The 15522-nt window shown below is 51.2% G+C and overlaps 1 protein-coding gene across 4 annotated transcripts; it reads left to right on the forward strand.

Annotated features, from left to right (window-relative positions):
- The first annotated feature begins 6880 nt into the window (after nt 1–6880).
- Gpat2 (glycerol-3-phosphate acyltransferase 2, mitochondrial) lies at nt 6881–15444 on the forward strand. 4 transcript variants are annotated; one of them, XM_052181476.1, is made up of 21 exons: nt 6881–6943; nt 7054–7167; nt 7822–7895; nt 8247–8351; nt 8550–8678; nt 10363–10462; nt 10787–10920; nt 11178–11277; nt 11369–11581; nt 11870–11992; nt 12147–12229; nt 12435–12553; nt 13059–13129; nt 13216–13474; nt 13558–13706; nt 13828–13905; nt 14210–14341; nt 14426–14546; nt 14628–14693; nt 14891–14946; nt 15247–15444. In XM_052181476.1, the coding sequence occupies exons 1-21, from the start codon at nt 6881–6883 to the stop codon at nt 15361–15363; spliced, it is 2406 nt and encodes an 801-aa protein (XP_052037436.1). In that variant the 3' UTR covers nt 15364–15444. The 4 variants fall into 4 exon arrangements, with proteins under 4 accessions (XP_052037436.1, XP_052037437.1, XP_052037438.1 ...); XM_052181477.1 differs by having other exon boundaries at nt 13234–13474; XM_052181478.1 differs by lacking the exon at nt 11369–11581.
- The last annotated feature ends 78 nt before the right edge of the window (nt 15445–15522 follow it).

Here is a 15522-nt window from a genome sequence, read left to right on the forward strand (position 1 = left end):
TCAAAGGAGCTGGGGCTTCTGGTCTCTTCGGTCCCCCCACTTCTCCCCAACCATTAAAGCAGTAGCTCGTGCTCCTATCTTGCAGATATGGCTCTAGGGTCTTAAAGATGGAAAGTTTGTCCCTTTAGCAACTGGGGCCTTTAAAACCAAGGCCCCAAAGACCCTGTCTTTGTCCTCTAGGCTGCCCCAGGGATTTGTGACAATGAGAAGCTGGGTGATGGGGGGAGGCACATTATCACCAGGCCCTCCTGGGCCCTTGGGCCCTCCTGGAGAGGATCTATTCTCTTTCTGGCCCTAGTGAGGCACAACAGAAAATAAGTATCCAGAAAGAGGTAGTCTTCTCTGCTGGCTAATGCCTGGAACTGAAGCAGCTGTCCTATAATCCTCAGAAACTGGTCTGAGCTGGTCCACTAAGGAGGGCAACAGGGAACAAAGATTGGACCCCTACTGATGTCACTACAGCCTTGAACTAACCAGGTCTGGGCCATCCGACCTGTGGACTGCTCGGCACAGGAGACACATACCCTTTTATGTTTAAGCACCTCTCGGTTCAGCTTTCTTGCAGCAGGAAGCACTGTACCCAGTGCCCCTGTTTCTGCTCTGCTGAGTCCCTGCTTCAGTACACCAGCATAGATCAGCACCCTGACTCTGGGGAAAAGCAACAATCCAGCTAGCTCCCTTTCACAGCCCCACGGGAGCTCAGTCTTGTGTGTAGCTGGCTGTTCATTATATAACCACTGCAGCCCCAGAGAAGCAGAGGGCTGTGTTCAAACCTCTAGGCTGCTTGTGGCTGGGGAAGGTGTTATGAAAACTGCCCAGAGCCATTCTCAACCTTCCTAACACTGTGAGTCTTCAATGCAGTACCTTGTGATGTGGTGACCCCCAACCATAAACTATTTTCATTGCTACTTTATAACTATAATTTTTTCTACTATTATGAATCGTAATGCAAATATCTATGTTTTTTTGATGGTCGTAGACGACTCTTGTGAAAGGGTCGAGACCCACAGGCTGAGAACCATTTGTCTACAGAAAGGTCATTCCCACACCCTCAGAGCCAATACTGCATCAATGGCCAGCCCAGCTTGCCTGGGCTCTAACAATGTAGGCAAAGGAGAATGGAGGCAGGGCCTGGGGAGGGGCCAGGAGGCCCTCATGGAGGGAGCAGGCTGTTCTGTGGCCACCGTTCACTTGCCTGCTGTGGAGTGAAAGCAACAACTGATTATAGATATTTGCTCCTGAGCAAGTGCTCTCTTTATAATACGCTGGGGCCCCTCGAGGCCCCCTCCAGAGTCATTGTGTTTAAAACACACTGATTTGATCCTGGGTGTTGCTAAGGAGGAAAACCAAAAAGAACCTCCAAGGTCCAAGCAATCAAACCCACCCACCCTGTCAGCTTGTTGCTTTCTGGGAAAGGACTGGGGGTCAGGAGAAGGGCCTGGAAGGACTGACTAGGGTCCTAAACGTCTCTGGACCCCAAGGCCACCTACTACAATGCTAAGTGGAGGCTCCTGAGAGTTCTGGGACGGTCTCTCCTGAGTTGAGCAGACAAGAACCGTCCTTTTGCCCCTTGTCCCCACACAGAACTCTCAGCTTGGAGTGCCTTTCCCTGTGCTGTGTTCTCTGGCCGTGGCCCACGTAAACAAGCTGGACATGCTGATGTGCTCATAATCACGGTGAAGGAAAGCAGAGGTAGGTGGGGCCTTTGGGCTCTCTGCCAGGCAGCCTGGCCAACTTGGTAAGCTTCAGGCTGGAGTCTCAAAATACAAAGTGGACATCTCTAGAGGAGCAGCATCTGAGGTGGACCTCTAGCTTCTGCAGACACTAACACACATTCATACTTGCATCCACACATGCAGCCATGTGAACATGTATGGAACACACACACACACACACACACACACACACACACACACACACAAACACACACACTTCAAATTCTTTCTTGCTTCAGCCTCTACAGAACTAACCATGACCAGGAGAAAATGACCGGGGTGGCAGATGCTATGAGCTGCTCTCAGCATTAATTCTGCCGCCTTTTCCTACCGACATCCAAACTCTGTTGAGCTCTCAATTCTCAGCTGTGGATCGCCACAGCATTTACAAGACCATATGGAAGATTCTGAAGGCAGGAAGGGATCTAGGACACAGAGGCCAAGCCCTATCAATGGCTACCTCATGAGGGTGGCTGTCCTTAGAGCTCCTGGCATAAGAGAGGATCTTCGAGGAGTTCTCGAACATGTCACCCTGTTAGTGAGAAGAACGTGAGTATCCCAACTCTAGACCTGATGCTGATAAATGCACTCTCCCTCTGCCCTCTGTCTCAACTCTTGGTGGATCGGGTGGTGTCTGCGCAAGTGGAGGAGAGCAACTGTGCTCCCATCCACTCCCACAATACTCATCTCTTCCCAGAAGTAACAAGTGCATGTGCTCTCCACCACAGCAGGGCCTTTGTCCTTTTGGGCCCTAGGACTCTGTTCCATGAGTCAAAGCAGGACCTATGTCCATGGAGGGGTTTCCTCAGTGCACTCATGGTCCGTGGGCTGTGAAAAGGAGGGTGTCAGTGTCTCTCAGGATCAAGTCAGAGCATTAGTGTGCATAGCACTTGGCCTGCAAGTCTCACCACACCATGTAGCTCTGGGCCTGCCGCAGAATGCTGGCCAGATCTTCAGCAAACCCTGAGACAGTGTACTCATCTTTCTATGTCCAAATTACAGCAGATAGCTGTAGCCACCGCAGCCTCTCAAACACATCCTTTGTAAAGCAGCGGTGCAGCTAGGGCCTGAATGAGGCCAGAACTCTGCTAAATGCAGCTCTGGGCCCCACTGTCCTTATCCATGGAACCTTCAGATGGAAGCAGATACTGTAGATTCCCTCTCAGCATGAGGTCCCTCTAAGAAGGTGGGTGTGTGTGTGTGTGCTCACAAACAACCTCAAAAACTCACCTTACTATCCAGATGGTGATCTTGGGAGATATCCAGACTTGTACTTGGGGGTGGGGGGGGGCAACTTGCTACTTCTAAATAATGGGGTTTCCTTTTGCTTGCTTGCTTTTTTTCAGTTTCTGAGTCTTCTTGCACTGTGCACTATGATACAAAACAACAGCTAACACAGGAGCCAGATACACCATCTGAAGCTGGTAATGCTACTCCTGAGGAGGAAGAGACAGAAGGATCTGGAGTTCAAGGCCAGCCTCTGTTACATGGCAAATTTGAGGCCAGCCTCAAAACAAACAAACAAAAAATAGGGCACGAGAGACCCTGTGTGTACTAGAAGAACATTAACCTGGTAGAAGTGAGGGGGCACAGATTTAGGCTTTGAGGGGCACAAAGTGGTACAAAGCAGGGAGCACAGTGGTTATACCCTCAAGGGAACCGTAGGTGGAGGAGAGGCAGAGACGAGGAATAAGAGCCAGCTCTTGGGATCCATGGCCTCACAGGTTCTGAAACTGGAGCCCAGTGGACCATCACATGGGCTGGGTGTGTGTGTGTTCAGGGAATGCCTCCCCTCCGTTTATTTTATATTGCACTACCTTTTAAAGTTATTATTTTGAAATTATGTGTTTGTGTGTGGGTATGTGCCTGTGAGTGTAGTTACCTGAGGGGACCAGAAGAGGGTGTTGGATCCTTGAAGTTGGAGTTATGGGCATCTGTGAGCCACCCAGGGTGGATGTTGGACACTGAACTCAGGTCCTCTGGAAGAACAGTATGAACTCTTAACTGTGGAATCACCTTTCCAGTCCTGCAGAGACCTTTCAAGTCTGGTCTCTTGCTGGCTTGTTGTCAACAGTGAAATGATAAAGGAACCCATATGGTCTTTGTTCCTAGAGTGCTCAGAGCCAATTACCCAGATGACCCCACACTCATCTTTATATCGGTTGCCTGTTGCTGTACCCAAACAGCTGACAAAAAGCAACTATAGGAAAGAAGGGTTTGCTGTGGTTCACATTTGAGGGCATGGGACATCTTGGCTGGGAAAGCATGGCAGGCAGGACCATGAGGCAGCTGACCACACCATACCAGGCAGGAAGCACAGAATGCTTTGGTGATGGTGCTCAACTCAATTTCTCCTTTTGAAAAACATATGTATATTTATTTTGTGTGTACAAGTGAGGAGGTCAAGGGGCAGCTTGGGGGAACTGGACCCTCACCTTCTCCTATGGGTCTGGCATTTGGTTCTCAGCACGCATGAGGGACCACTATGCTCCTGTAACTCTAGTTCTAGATCCAATGCCCTCTCTGACCACACATGTGCATGTATATATATTACACACACACACACACACACACACGTAACTTATTTTGAGACAGCGTCTCGCTATATAGTTCTGGGTGACCTGGAACTTGCTATGTAGATCAGGCTAGACTTGAACTCACAAAGATCCATCTGCCTCTGCTTCCTGAGTGCTGGGATGAGAGGTGTATACTATCCCCGCCCCCTACATCCTTTTGAAGTCTCCCCTCCAGCCCTTGGGTCCTTTGCACCCCACACTTCCAGTTTAGATGGACAAAGAGGTCTCTAAGCACAGCCAGAACGTTCTCTCCCCACAAGCGCTCAACACTTGCAGAGAGTTGTGGGTGAGATGTGATGGGGGTGGGGTGGGGTGGAGGGAGCAGTGATCACGTGGTACAGGCAGCAAGCACAGCTGAGCATATTGGGATGGGACTTCAGGCCCAGAGCGCGTTCTGATTGGCTGTCACCTTAGCTTCTGAGGCGCATGCGCAGGGCCCAGTTTCCTGTTTAGTCGGCTCAGTCACGCGGCTGGTGGCGGGAGTTGGCGGCTGGTGTGAGGTGAGCTTCGTGAGACTCGCGTGCTGGAGTGGACCAGGCCAGGCTGGGCCTGGCAGGGCTTTGGGTCAGGCGGGGACTGATGGGGAACTCAGGCCGGTGGGCAGCCTTGTTGCTAGGCCTGTCTCACAGACAAACCCTCAGAGGCCGGCTGGTGATCCTGGAGAGCCCAACTTTGCCCTTTGCTTGGCTTGTGGCACCTGAGACTCAGAGAGCAGCGGGCAACGATGGACTTCCGGTGCCGCCTCTGAGACAGGCCCCGTCCTCCATCTTGGATTTGGCGAGGGGCTTCCTTGCAGGCTCTGCAGAGTTATTTGCTGGAGCTGAGCCTTTTAAGTTCTGTGATGCTTAATAGGCAGGAACATGGGTGTGTGTGCCTTGCATTTTAGCCTTTGGTGAAGAGCTACACTGCAGCCAGGTACTGAGTGTCACCTGTGGAGCACGGGTGGGAGAACTCACAGAGTGAAAGGGACGTGGCATCTGGGCGCCCCCGAGCCGAGGCTCTGTTGGGTATTTGCTCAGACATACCACATCTCACGGTTATTTTTACAGCAGCAGCTGGAAACCCCCGCTCTTTATATAACAAGCTCTCTGCTTTTAAATGTTGGCCTTAATTCATAACGTTTAAGCACATCATATAGCCGGAGAGAAGCTACACGTGAACTGTGTTGGCCCTTGGTCCTTGGGGAAAGGTGTCCATCTACACACACTGCCAGTAGCCCTCACTTAGGGATCTGGTGTGCTAGCCATGTCTGTAATGCTGGTGTTTGAGAAATGAAGGAAGGAGGATGGAGACTTCAAAGCAGTCTGGGCAAAATAGCAAGACACTGTCTTAAAAAACGAGAGTGAGATAATGTCCCCAAACTGACCTGGATATCATAAGCTAGGTAGTTGGCTTAATTGTCTCATGAGAACTGATCCTGCCTTGTCTTTCACTTTTAGGTCCAGCATTGGTCAGTGGGATTAGATTTTTGCTGTTAGGAGTCTCAGGCTGAAGAGTATCAAATGTCTTCCTTGAAAAGGGGGCAGGCCTCCTTACATTGTAGCCTTGGCTTTGGGCTTCTCTGTGCTTAGGGTCTTAGTGGAGCTGTGAAAACATTTTTTAAAGTAGGGAATGCATCTGAAATGAGATCTCCAGAGCCTATGTGTACATCAATCAGGATCCGGTTACTGCTTGGCTTCATGGTGCTAAATAGCACCAAGGGGAGAGGAGGAGTACCAGAGGAACTCCTAGAAACTAAGCCACAGGCATCTGGCTCTCCTGGGCCCTTTCCATATCACTGAATTGCTGGGTCTACACATGAATTATTTGCAACTCTTACCCCCAGGACAACTTTCAGATGATGAGAGGGAAGTAAGATGGGAACCATGAGGGTTCCACAGGGCTACTTTTCTGGCTGCCTTGGGCCCTAGAACTCAGGGAAAAAGAAGAATCTAGATGTATCGTGAACTAACATGAACTAACAGAATTTGTGGTCTCAAAACTCAAGAGGGCACTCTCAGGCTAGCATGCAGTTAATGTGATTGAGTGGGGGAAAAGAATATAAATAACTAGGCCAGTCTGTTCACCATGGATGTGGTGGAAGATCAGGGTAAGGGACCCTTTTGGCAGGAGTCTCTCTTCCACAGAAGCATAATAGATCTGAGGTTCTACAAGAGAACTGCTCAGCAGGACTTAGGTTTGTGGAGAGGGTATCCTTTTCCTTGTATCCTCTTCTTGCTCGTATAATCCAGCCCAACCTAGGCTTTTCTTTCTACACTGAGAACCTTGAGTTGCCATTACAATCCCAGTTGCTATTAGAACACATTGGGGCATATGGATGGCCTGAAGGAGCCCCTGACTTTTCAAGTACAACTCACTGCCTGGAGGGATCACTTGGGTCAGTGACAGGGATTTGATCAGACCGCCTCCAGTTTCCTGGCAATCATCCTCATTATTGATGGCTTAAGTGTTGTCTGTCTTGGGGTGGACTCTGGCATCACCCCCACAAGTCCTTGGATTATGGGTCAGACTCCATCCTTTTACCTTTTTCTAGGTCAGGTTTGTGTGGAGAGAGGCACAGTGCTTGATTCACTGATCTTACAGACCTTCATGGATACCATGTTGAAATCGAAACCCCAAACCCAGCAGAGGACTATCCACAATGGTCAAGAGGTAGTGTGGAATTCTCACACCCTTTACCCTCTGTGACCTTCACTCCTGATGTGCTCCTCCCTCAGTCAAGGACCCTGAGTTTGATCACTTCTCTGGTGGCCCTTTTCCAGACCAGCCTTTGGTCCTCAGGCTTTGGGATGAAGATGGAGGCCATCACTCCATTCCTGGGGAAGTATCGTCCCTTTATGGGTCGCTGCTGCCAGACCTGCACTCCTAAGAGCTGGGTAAGTGATGGTAGGCATGGGCCTCCTTTGAAAAGCTTAGGCTGGATTGGTTCTGGGAGTGAGGATCCTGGGCAGCTGCGTCCCTCATGTCTTTCGAAGCCTGATTTTTCACTGTGCCATGCTTTGCCCTGTTAAAGGAATGGATATACCAGGGTCTATTGTTGGGATGTGGTTTAGGAGAGTTGGATAGGAGGCCTCAGGAGAGCTAGGCTTTGCCAACAAGGCTGGAATATAACTAGGTCTGCACTGATCAGTTCAGTTTGGGGGCACCGTCCACTTGGACTCCCATAGCACTCAGTATCTCTTGCATGTCTGTATCATATGCTGGTGGAAAGAGGGCTCAGCATTCTAATAGAGATTCAAGATGCACATTTTCTTCTCCAGATGAGTTAAAAGCCCTACTCAGAGTCTTAATGTGCTTATCTCTAAGAGGGCAACTTCACGCAAGGGGACAGTGGTTTCATTTTAAGCATGGAGCCCTTTTCTTTCTGAGCCAACATTATGATCTGGGGCTAGATATCTCGTGGGAGATGTCCTCTATACCTTTCTTCTGGTATAGACTCTAAGGGCCACCAGGCAGAGGCTAGATGGACAGGGTACAGATGTGACTTGCAAAAGCACCCCAGGACATGCTGTCCCTTCCCTCTTGGACAGGAGTCCCTCTTCCACAGAAGCATAATGGATCTGGGCTTCTGCAATGTGATCCTTGTGAAGGAGGAGAACACCAGGTAGTCAGAGCTATCGGTGCAGGTGGTGGGTTGCAAGGGCCTCCATGGCATCATCTTCTTCCTACAATGGCAAAAAGAAGGGCCATAGCAAACGGAGGCAAGCTTTACTTTCCTGCAGGTCTCCTATGCACACCCGTGCGTGGGCTGCCTGTAAGGCGTCAAGCCACTGCCCTCAGTGGGAAGAAGGGTGGGACTAAGGCCTATATAGGCAAGTGGTTTTGTTTGTTTGCTTGCTTTTTGTTGTTCCATGGTAGAGCTTGGCCCTGGGGCATGAGACTGAGGTGCAAACCCTTCCTGATGACTAGACCTCTGTGGGCTCTGGGGAGCCCTTTCTGAACCATTTTCCTCCAGGTTCCGGGGCTGGCTGGTTCGCAGGCTCTGCTATTTCCTATGGTCCTTGGAGCAGCACATACCCACCAGCTCTGATGCCTCCCAGAAGATCATGGAAAGCCCTGGGTGAGGAGGCAGATCAGTGTCTGGCATTTGTGGGACACTTAAAGGGGTGACAGGATAGCCAGGGCTGGCTGGGCAAGACTTCTAGAATGTTATCTCTGTTTGAGCCCATATCAAACTTTTCTGGCTGTGTGCTGGAGGAGTGACTAGGGAGACAGACCATTGGTACCTAGCCCAGCACTGTCCCCCTGACCTCGACAGGGTGCAGAACCTCCTCTCGGGGAGGGTTCCAGGAGCATCTGGAGAAGGCCAGGCACCTGACCTAGTGAAGAAAGAGGTACAGCGCATCCTTGGCCACATTCAGACCACACCCCGTCCCTTCTTGCTCAGGTAACTATGGTGAGGGGCATATGTCCTTAGGTTGAGGCCTTTGCCCCTTCTGGAGAATGGATGTTAGCTGGGCTTGGAAAATCACCAAATATTTTTGCTGAGTATTTGGATGATGTTTCCCAGAAGGGCTACTGCAGCCATTTTCTGGGTTCATACAGGACAGAGCTGCATGCTTAGATGCAGGGGATTAAAGAGGTGGACAGTGATACAGCTGGTCAAAGAAGGGAATAAGAAAAGATTCCTTTGTAGTATTCAGGAGGAAGACGGACATTGTAGTTAGAGCCAGAAGGGAAGAAAGCCAGCCCTGAAGGCACAGGAGTAAAAGTAGAGGAAATGGTCTCTTTAGAGGGAAAGGCCTGAGTCAGGGCTTTGAGCAGGAAAGGCCAGGTTCACTGAAGATAGTCACAAGGTTGGAAGCTGATGAGTGAAGCTGCGAGCAGCTGGAGACTTTGAGATGTAAAAGGAACCAGATCAGAGCCAAATAAGTAGAGGCCACTCTAAGGCCATAAAAATGGTTCAGGTTTTTAAGTGGAAAGTAGCAAAATGATGGGTTTGTCATCAAGAGTAAGAAGCCTGAGCATCTGCAGAGCTGACTGATGGAAGGAGTAGATTGGGAAGTTAAGGTGGTAAATTATGGGGCTCACTTATGGACCGACTGATGGGCTGAAGTGGTGAGAGGAAACTAGAAAATGATCGGAAATCCATTTCTGGCCTAGCACCTACCGTGTATATGAGAGTGTCAGGCTTTGTAAGAAGGGAACTGGCCTTGGATGGATGTTTGGATTGAAAGAGTTCCAGCAACTGATGTGAGGACTTGGTTGTCTGTGTAGGTCAGGGAGCTCAGAAGAAGGGACATATATTTGCAGATCTGTGATATACAGTTTACGGTTAAAACCAGAGGATGAGTTAAGCCGCTGAGGGAAAGGTGCTTAGGGTTGTGTCAGGCTCAGCTGTCTTAAGTGAAAAGGAAGGGCAGGCTGGTGGTGACTTTGACCAGTTCTCCACTGTAACAGTTCTTCACTGTTGAGGTTTTCAGGCCCTAGGCCTCATGCATGCCCTTGTGTAGGAGCTCCCAAGCACAATTCTAGTGGGTTTCCTTCTTCCTCTGTGCACCTAAGTACTAAGGTGGTTTTACAGTGCAGCATTTACAGGGACATGGCATTCTCCTGAGTTCCCACATATTGCTGCTTCTCAGAACTGCCCCTTAATGCTTCCATCAGATGTGGACTTGCTGCTTTGCTGTTAACTACTTTGGTAGTAAGATGGTCCCCCTACTGGGCATATGAGCAAGTGCAGAAGCCTTGCCCTCCTGGTATGTTTCCCCTTTGCTCCACTTTTCCTGGTAGTTGGTAAATAGAGGCTGACTGGGTTCTGTGTGGAAATGGTCTGGTTCTTTGGTCTCCCTTTAGATAATGGAGGCAGAATTCATGTTTAATGTGAACCAGCTGAATCATGGGGTCTTGGAAGAGTCTACCTCACAAGTGTGGTCTGTGGCATCAGGACCTTTATAGCTCTAGCACCCACTTAGCATTGTCTACTGTTCAGCAGGTTGTGACTCTCCACTCACTTTCCTCTTCTGTTCAGTGTGGGCAATAACGTTACTTGCCTTAGAGGAGTTCTGAGCAACCTTTTGGGGTGCTGCGGGGCTGACCCTGCTGCACCTCAAGCTGGCATTGCTTCCAAGGCTGTTCAGCTGGGCACTGCTGTGGTTCCTGAACCGCCTCTTCCTGAATGTACAACTTCACAAGGGACAGATGAAGATGGTCCATAAGGCTGTCCAGGAGGTAAGCAGACCATCCTGAATAGGTTTGGATGGCCAGAGCACAGGTGAATCCAGGCTGCATCAGCTGTTAGAAAGTCCACACTTCCTAAACAGCCTTGCTGCCATATTTCAGTTCTCCTGCTACAGGGTTTCCTGCCCAACCTTCAGTTTCAACCGTCACTGAAACAAGCCACTGTATTACCTTAAAGCTGTGGGAAGGCTGCTTTACCTTAGGGAAATGTGCAGAGAAGCCCTTCCTCCCTCAGATCTACCCTGGGACTTGCAGGTGCTGGGCTTTGGCTGTGATTTTAGGGTGGGCATTTCCTTCTGTCTGTCTCTGGAGCAGGGCTCTCCACTTGTCTTCCTTTCTACACACAAGTCCCTCTTGGATGGGTTCCTGTTGCCTTTTGTACTGTTCTCCCAAGGTCTGGGTGTGATCCGTGTGGCTTTGGATTCCCGCACCTGTTCCCCTGCTCTCAGGTATGAGGTATGATGAGGGGAGGGGGAAGCCCTAGCTGGAGAGGTGGGATGGAGGTTATTTTTCCTTCTCAGCCTGTTTTCAACGTATAGCATCCCAGCTTACAGTCTCAAATGGAAGGGTGGCTCCAGGTCTCTGGGCCATGGCAACTTCAAGTGTCTAAACAGACAAGCCTGGAAGAATCGAGGCCTTTGCAGGCCTCTGGGCCTGGCCTCTCCTTCAGAGCCCCTTCTCATTAGACTCTGTCCTGTGTTCACAGAGCTCTATTGAGGAAACTTGGGGGACTTTTTCTGCCCCCAGAAGCCAACCTCTCTTTGGACAGCTCAGAGGGCATCCTTGCAAGGGCCGTGGTCCGTGCAGTGAGTGTTCCCAGTGGTTATGCGTGGGGTGGGCCACAGGTACAAGGCTGCTGATCTGGCCTTGATGCCCACCCTTCCTCTTCTCTTCTAGACTATGGAGCATCTGCTTACTAGTGGTCAGCCTCTGCTCATCTTCCTGGAAGAGCCTCCTGGGTACCCAGGGCCCAGGCTTTCTGCCCTGGGCCAGGCCTGGCTAGGACTGGTAGTCCAGGCGTTCCAGGAAGGCATTATCTCAGATGCTACACTGGTACCCGTTGCCATTGCCTATGACCTGGTTCCAGATGCACCTTGTAGCATGAATCATGTGAGACCTGGGGTCCAAGTAGATACCCATTCTGGGTGGCACAGTATGTTCAGTAGCTGGGATCCATTAGGGCTGAAGTCAAATTGGGATGTGATGTGTTTAAAGGACTGTCCTAGAGTCACTGTCCTACAGCGTCTTCCAAGGTCTATGCCATCACCATCTTACAAAAGACCGCACAATAGAGGCCGTGGGTGGAAAGACAGGACTTGGAGAGGAGCAATGAACACTATGGTAGCAGCCCCGAGACTTGCCCAAGAAAATACATGTGCAGCGTCTCATTCCCTGCAGGACTTGGCTCCCCTGGGGCTGTGGACAGGAGCACTGGCTGTCTTTCGAAGACTGTGTAACTGCTGGGGCTGCAACCGTAGAGTCTGTGTCCGGGTGCACCTTGCTCAGCCATTTTCCCTCCAGGTATGAAGCCAGTTGGGAAAGTCTGGGATAATGTTGGTGGTGGTTTGGCCTTCAAAGCCATTGTAAGGACAGTATTTTCTCTTAGATGGATTGTGTACAGGTTTCTTGGGGATGGGAGTGGTAAGAGCAGGCCACATATCTTTATCTTGGGCAGGAATACACCATCAATGCTAGAAGTTGCTGGGGTAGCAGGCAGACCTTGGACCACTTGCTGCAGCCCATTGTGCTAGGTGAATGGTAAGGAGCACAGATGCATGGGTCTCAGACCCAGACCATCCCAGGATATCAACACCAGATGTCCCTATAGTCCAAATGTAGGGTGGCACATAGGTCTGGAAGTGGGGAGGGTTATGTGAATTCTCCTAGGACTCGGGAAGAACTGCTGTAGTTCTAAAAGGTTTTGACTCTATGGCATTCATTTTTTGATCTGTCTGTATCCCAGTAGTGTTGTCCCAGACACTGAGAAGGAGCAGGAATGGACCCCATTAACTGGCCTCCTCCTGGCCCTTAAAGAAGAGGACCAGCTCCTGGTCAGAAGACTGAGCCGGCATGTTCTGAGTGGTGAGGGAAACCCAGATCTGCACCGTTGGAGTGTGACTTGAACAGTACTTTTTCTGTGTAGATAATAAAAAGCTATTCTCAGGACCCCATGGTAGCTAGCACCTGATCCCTAACCCCTTCATAGCACACTGGGATACCGGAAGAGTGGGGCATCCAGGGAGGTGGGGAGCACATGAGCTCAGTGTCTGAGGCAAAGGCAACTGCAGATCTCTGTGAGATTCAAGCTCTTACCCTATTTGTCCTTTGACCAGTGTCCTTAGCTGGCGATGAGGATTCCTGAGTGGAGGAGCAACATGTGCCTGCAGAGGGCACTTGCTCATCTGATGTCACTCTGGCCCGATGTTGGGGTGGGTCTGGCTCACAGTGCATGTGACACTGCTTCTTGGAGCCTGCTCTCCCCTGCTGGGGTAGTTTGGGTTGTGTGTCTGGGAAGATCTGTCAAATGATGGAGAGATCAAGGCTCTCTAGGCCCCACCCCTGTCAGCACCTTCCCCTCTCTCCCCAGCCAGTGTGGCCAGCTCAGCAGTGATGAGCACAGCCATCATGGCAACACTGCTGCTGCTGAAGCACCAAAAGGTAGGGCACTGTATGGCTGGGGGCGGGGGGAGGGGGCGGCGCCAGGGAAGGGCAGGGCGTGCTGCTCAGGCTTGTTTTGCCTCCAGGGTGTGGTCCTGTCACAGCTCCTGGGGGAATTCTCCTGGCTGACAGAGGAGACGCTGCTCCGAGGTTTTGATGTGGGCTTCTCAGGGCAGCTGCGGTGCTTGGCCCAACATACACTGAGCCTATTGAGGGCACATGTGGTTCTGCTGCGTGTCCACCAAGGGGACTTGGTGGTGGTGCCACGGCCTGGCCCAGGCCTCACACATCTGGCACGCTTGAGTATGGAATTGCTGCCCACCTTCCTGAGTGAAGCTGTGGGTGGTAAGTCAGTGGGATCAGCAGGTTGGGATGCATGTACAGGGCAGAGGGACAAGGTCCCCTTCTTACGCCATCTTCTCTGCCAGCCTGTGCAGTGCGGGGTTTGCTGGCGGGCAGAGTACCACCTGAGGGGCCCTGGGAGCTGCAGGGCATAGAGCTACTGAGCCAGAATGAACTGTACCGCCAGATCCTACTGCTGCTGCACCTGTTACCTCAAGACCTACTGCTGCCCCAGGTTAGACCCTTCCCTAGCTCAGCAGGACCTTGGCCTCCAACCACCTCTGCTCAGGATTCTGCCAGCAGCCCCTTCCCCAAGGAGTGTTCTCTGAAGGGCATTGATGCTTCTCTTCCTACAGCCCTGCCAGTCTTCCTACTGCTACTGTCAGGAAGTGTTGGACCGCCTCATCCAGTGTGGGCTCCTGGTTGCTGAGGAGGTATGCTCCCACCCCAAGTGCCAGTGTCCTGGGCTGCTGCTCTGACCCAAGTGTGCTCTGGGAGTGTACTGCCATTAACCCAGCACATGGAAGCCTGCCTGCACTGGGCATGTGTATCCCTAAGGTCCTCTCCATATGGTCTGCCTTCACATTTCTTAGTGAGCTTGGGTATTTGGCTCAAGTAGCTCTGAACAGCCTTTTGGGCTTCCCAGACTTGCTTTGACTTGCCAAGACCATGTATGAGGGCTGTAGAGCTGCTCCCTGCCCAGCCTTACCAGGGACCAGACCAATAACTCTCCCCCAGACCCCAGGCTCCCGGCCAGCCTGTGACACAGGAAGACAGCATCTGAGTGCAAAGCTGCTGTGGAAGCCAAGTGGGGACTTCACTGACAGTGAGAGCGATGACTTCGAGGAGCCAGGGGGCCGCTGCTTCAGGGTATGTGAGGAGAAGCTACCTGGGGAGGCAGGTGGAGGAGGTAAGGTGCATAGGAGCCCACCGTGCTCACTCTGGTCTCTCCAGCTTAGCCAGCAGTCCCGCTGCCCTGACTTCTTCCTCTTTCTCTGCCGCCTGCTCAGTCCCATACTCAAGGCCTTCGCACAGGCGGCCACCTTCCTCCACTTGGGGCAGCTGCCAGATTCAGGTAAGGCCCTGAACACCCCTGGCGGTGTTGAGGGTGGGGCTCAGTCCCAGAGCTGAGGTCTGGGTCTAATCTCTCCTGCAGAGGTGGGCTACTCAGAGAAGTTGTTCCAGTTTTTACAGGCCTGTGCCCAGGAAGAAGGGATCTTTGGTGAGTTCCAAGCCCCATCCCAGGCTCCCCAGGGGTAGGTTTGCTGGTGACTGCTGCCATCTGCTGGGCAGTGGCTGCCTGACTCACTCCAGGGAAGGGTCTTTGGCTCCATGTAGCCCTAGTTGGTCTTTCTCTTAAAAAGAAGTCGTCTGGCCTACTGGCTCCCTCAGAGCTTCTATTGTCTCTCTTCCCTCCAGAGTGTGCAGACCCAAACCTTGCTATCAGTGCAATCTGGACATTCAAAGACCTGGGGGTAAGAGGCCATATCATCTTCCTGTCCCTGACCTCAGCACCATGGGCTGCTAGAACTGCTCAGGGGAACCATCTTGTTCCCTCACTCAATGGGCGGGGGAACCTAGCATCCTAATGAGTGCTAGAGTGGATGATTTTTCTGCCTTCCTGATTCACAAAGGATTGACTTCCCCTACCACTACAAATCAAGTAGTATCACACTCTAGCACTGAAGCAAAAACTATAAGCTTTGGGGGGACAAGCTTGGCCCTGGGACACTGTCCCGTCAGCAAAGGTGCTTACAATCCATCTTGTGGTTCAGGTACTACAGCAGATGCCTAGCCCTACAGGACCCCAGCTCCACCTGTCGCCTACATTTGCCACCCGGGACAATCAGGACAAGCTGGAACAATTTATTCGACAGTTCATCTGCAGTTAGAACCTGAGTGGAGCTTGATGGGACTTGTCAGCCTAGAACTTAAGTGTGTGTCTTCTGGTCAGGACACAGCTAACCTGAACTTAAAAAAAAACTGTGTTTGCTCATCATTTGGTGTAATCAATAAGACTAGGTTAGTTTCTTCCCTAAGCCTGAAGGGCA

Source organism: Apodemus sylvaticus, chromosome 5, assembly GCF_947179515.1.
Source record: "Apodemus sylvaticus chromosome 5, mApoSyl1.1, whole genome shotgun sequence".
Classification (NCBI taxonomy): domain Eukaryota; kingdom Metazoa; phylum Chordata; class Mammalia; order Rodentia; family Muridae; genus Apodemus; species Apodemus sylvaticus.

What these genes read in the sequence shown, in the direction of transcription:
- Gpat2 (XM_052181476.1), top strand. Translation starts at nt 6,881, where the DNA reads ATGGATACCATGTTGAAATCGAAACCCCAAACCCAGCAGAGGACTATC. An exon ending in GGCTCCTGGTTGCTGAGGAG is followed by an intron (nt 13,906 to 14,209) that starts GTATGCTCCCAC and finishes ACTCTCCCCCAG; the next exon opens with ACCCCAGGCTCCCGGCCAGC. An exon ending in GGGGCAGCTGCCAGATTCAG is followed by an intron (nt 14,547 to 14,627) that starts GTAAGGCCCTGA and finishes TCTCTCCTGCAG; the next exon opens with AGGTGGGCTACTCAGAGAAG.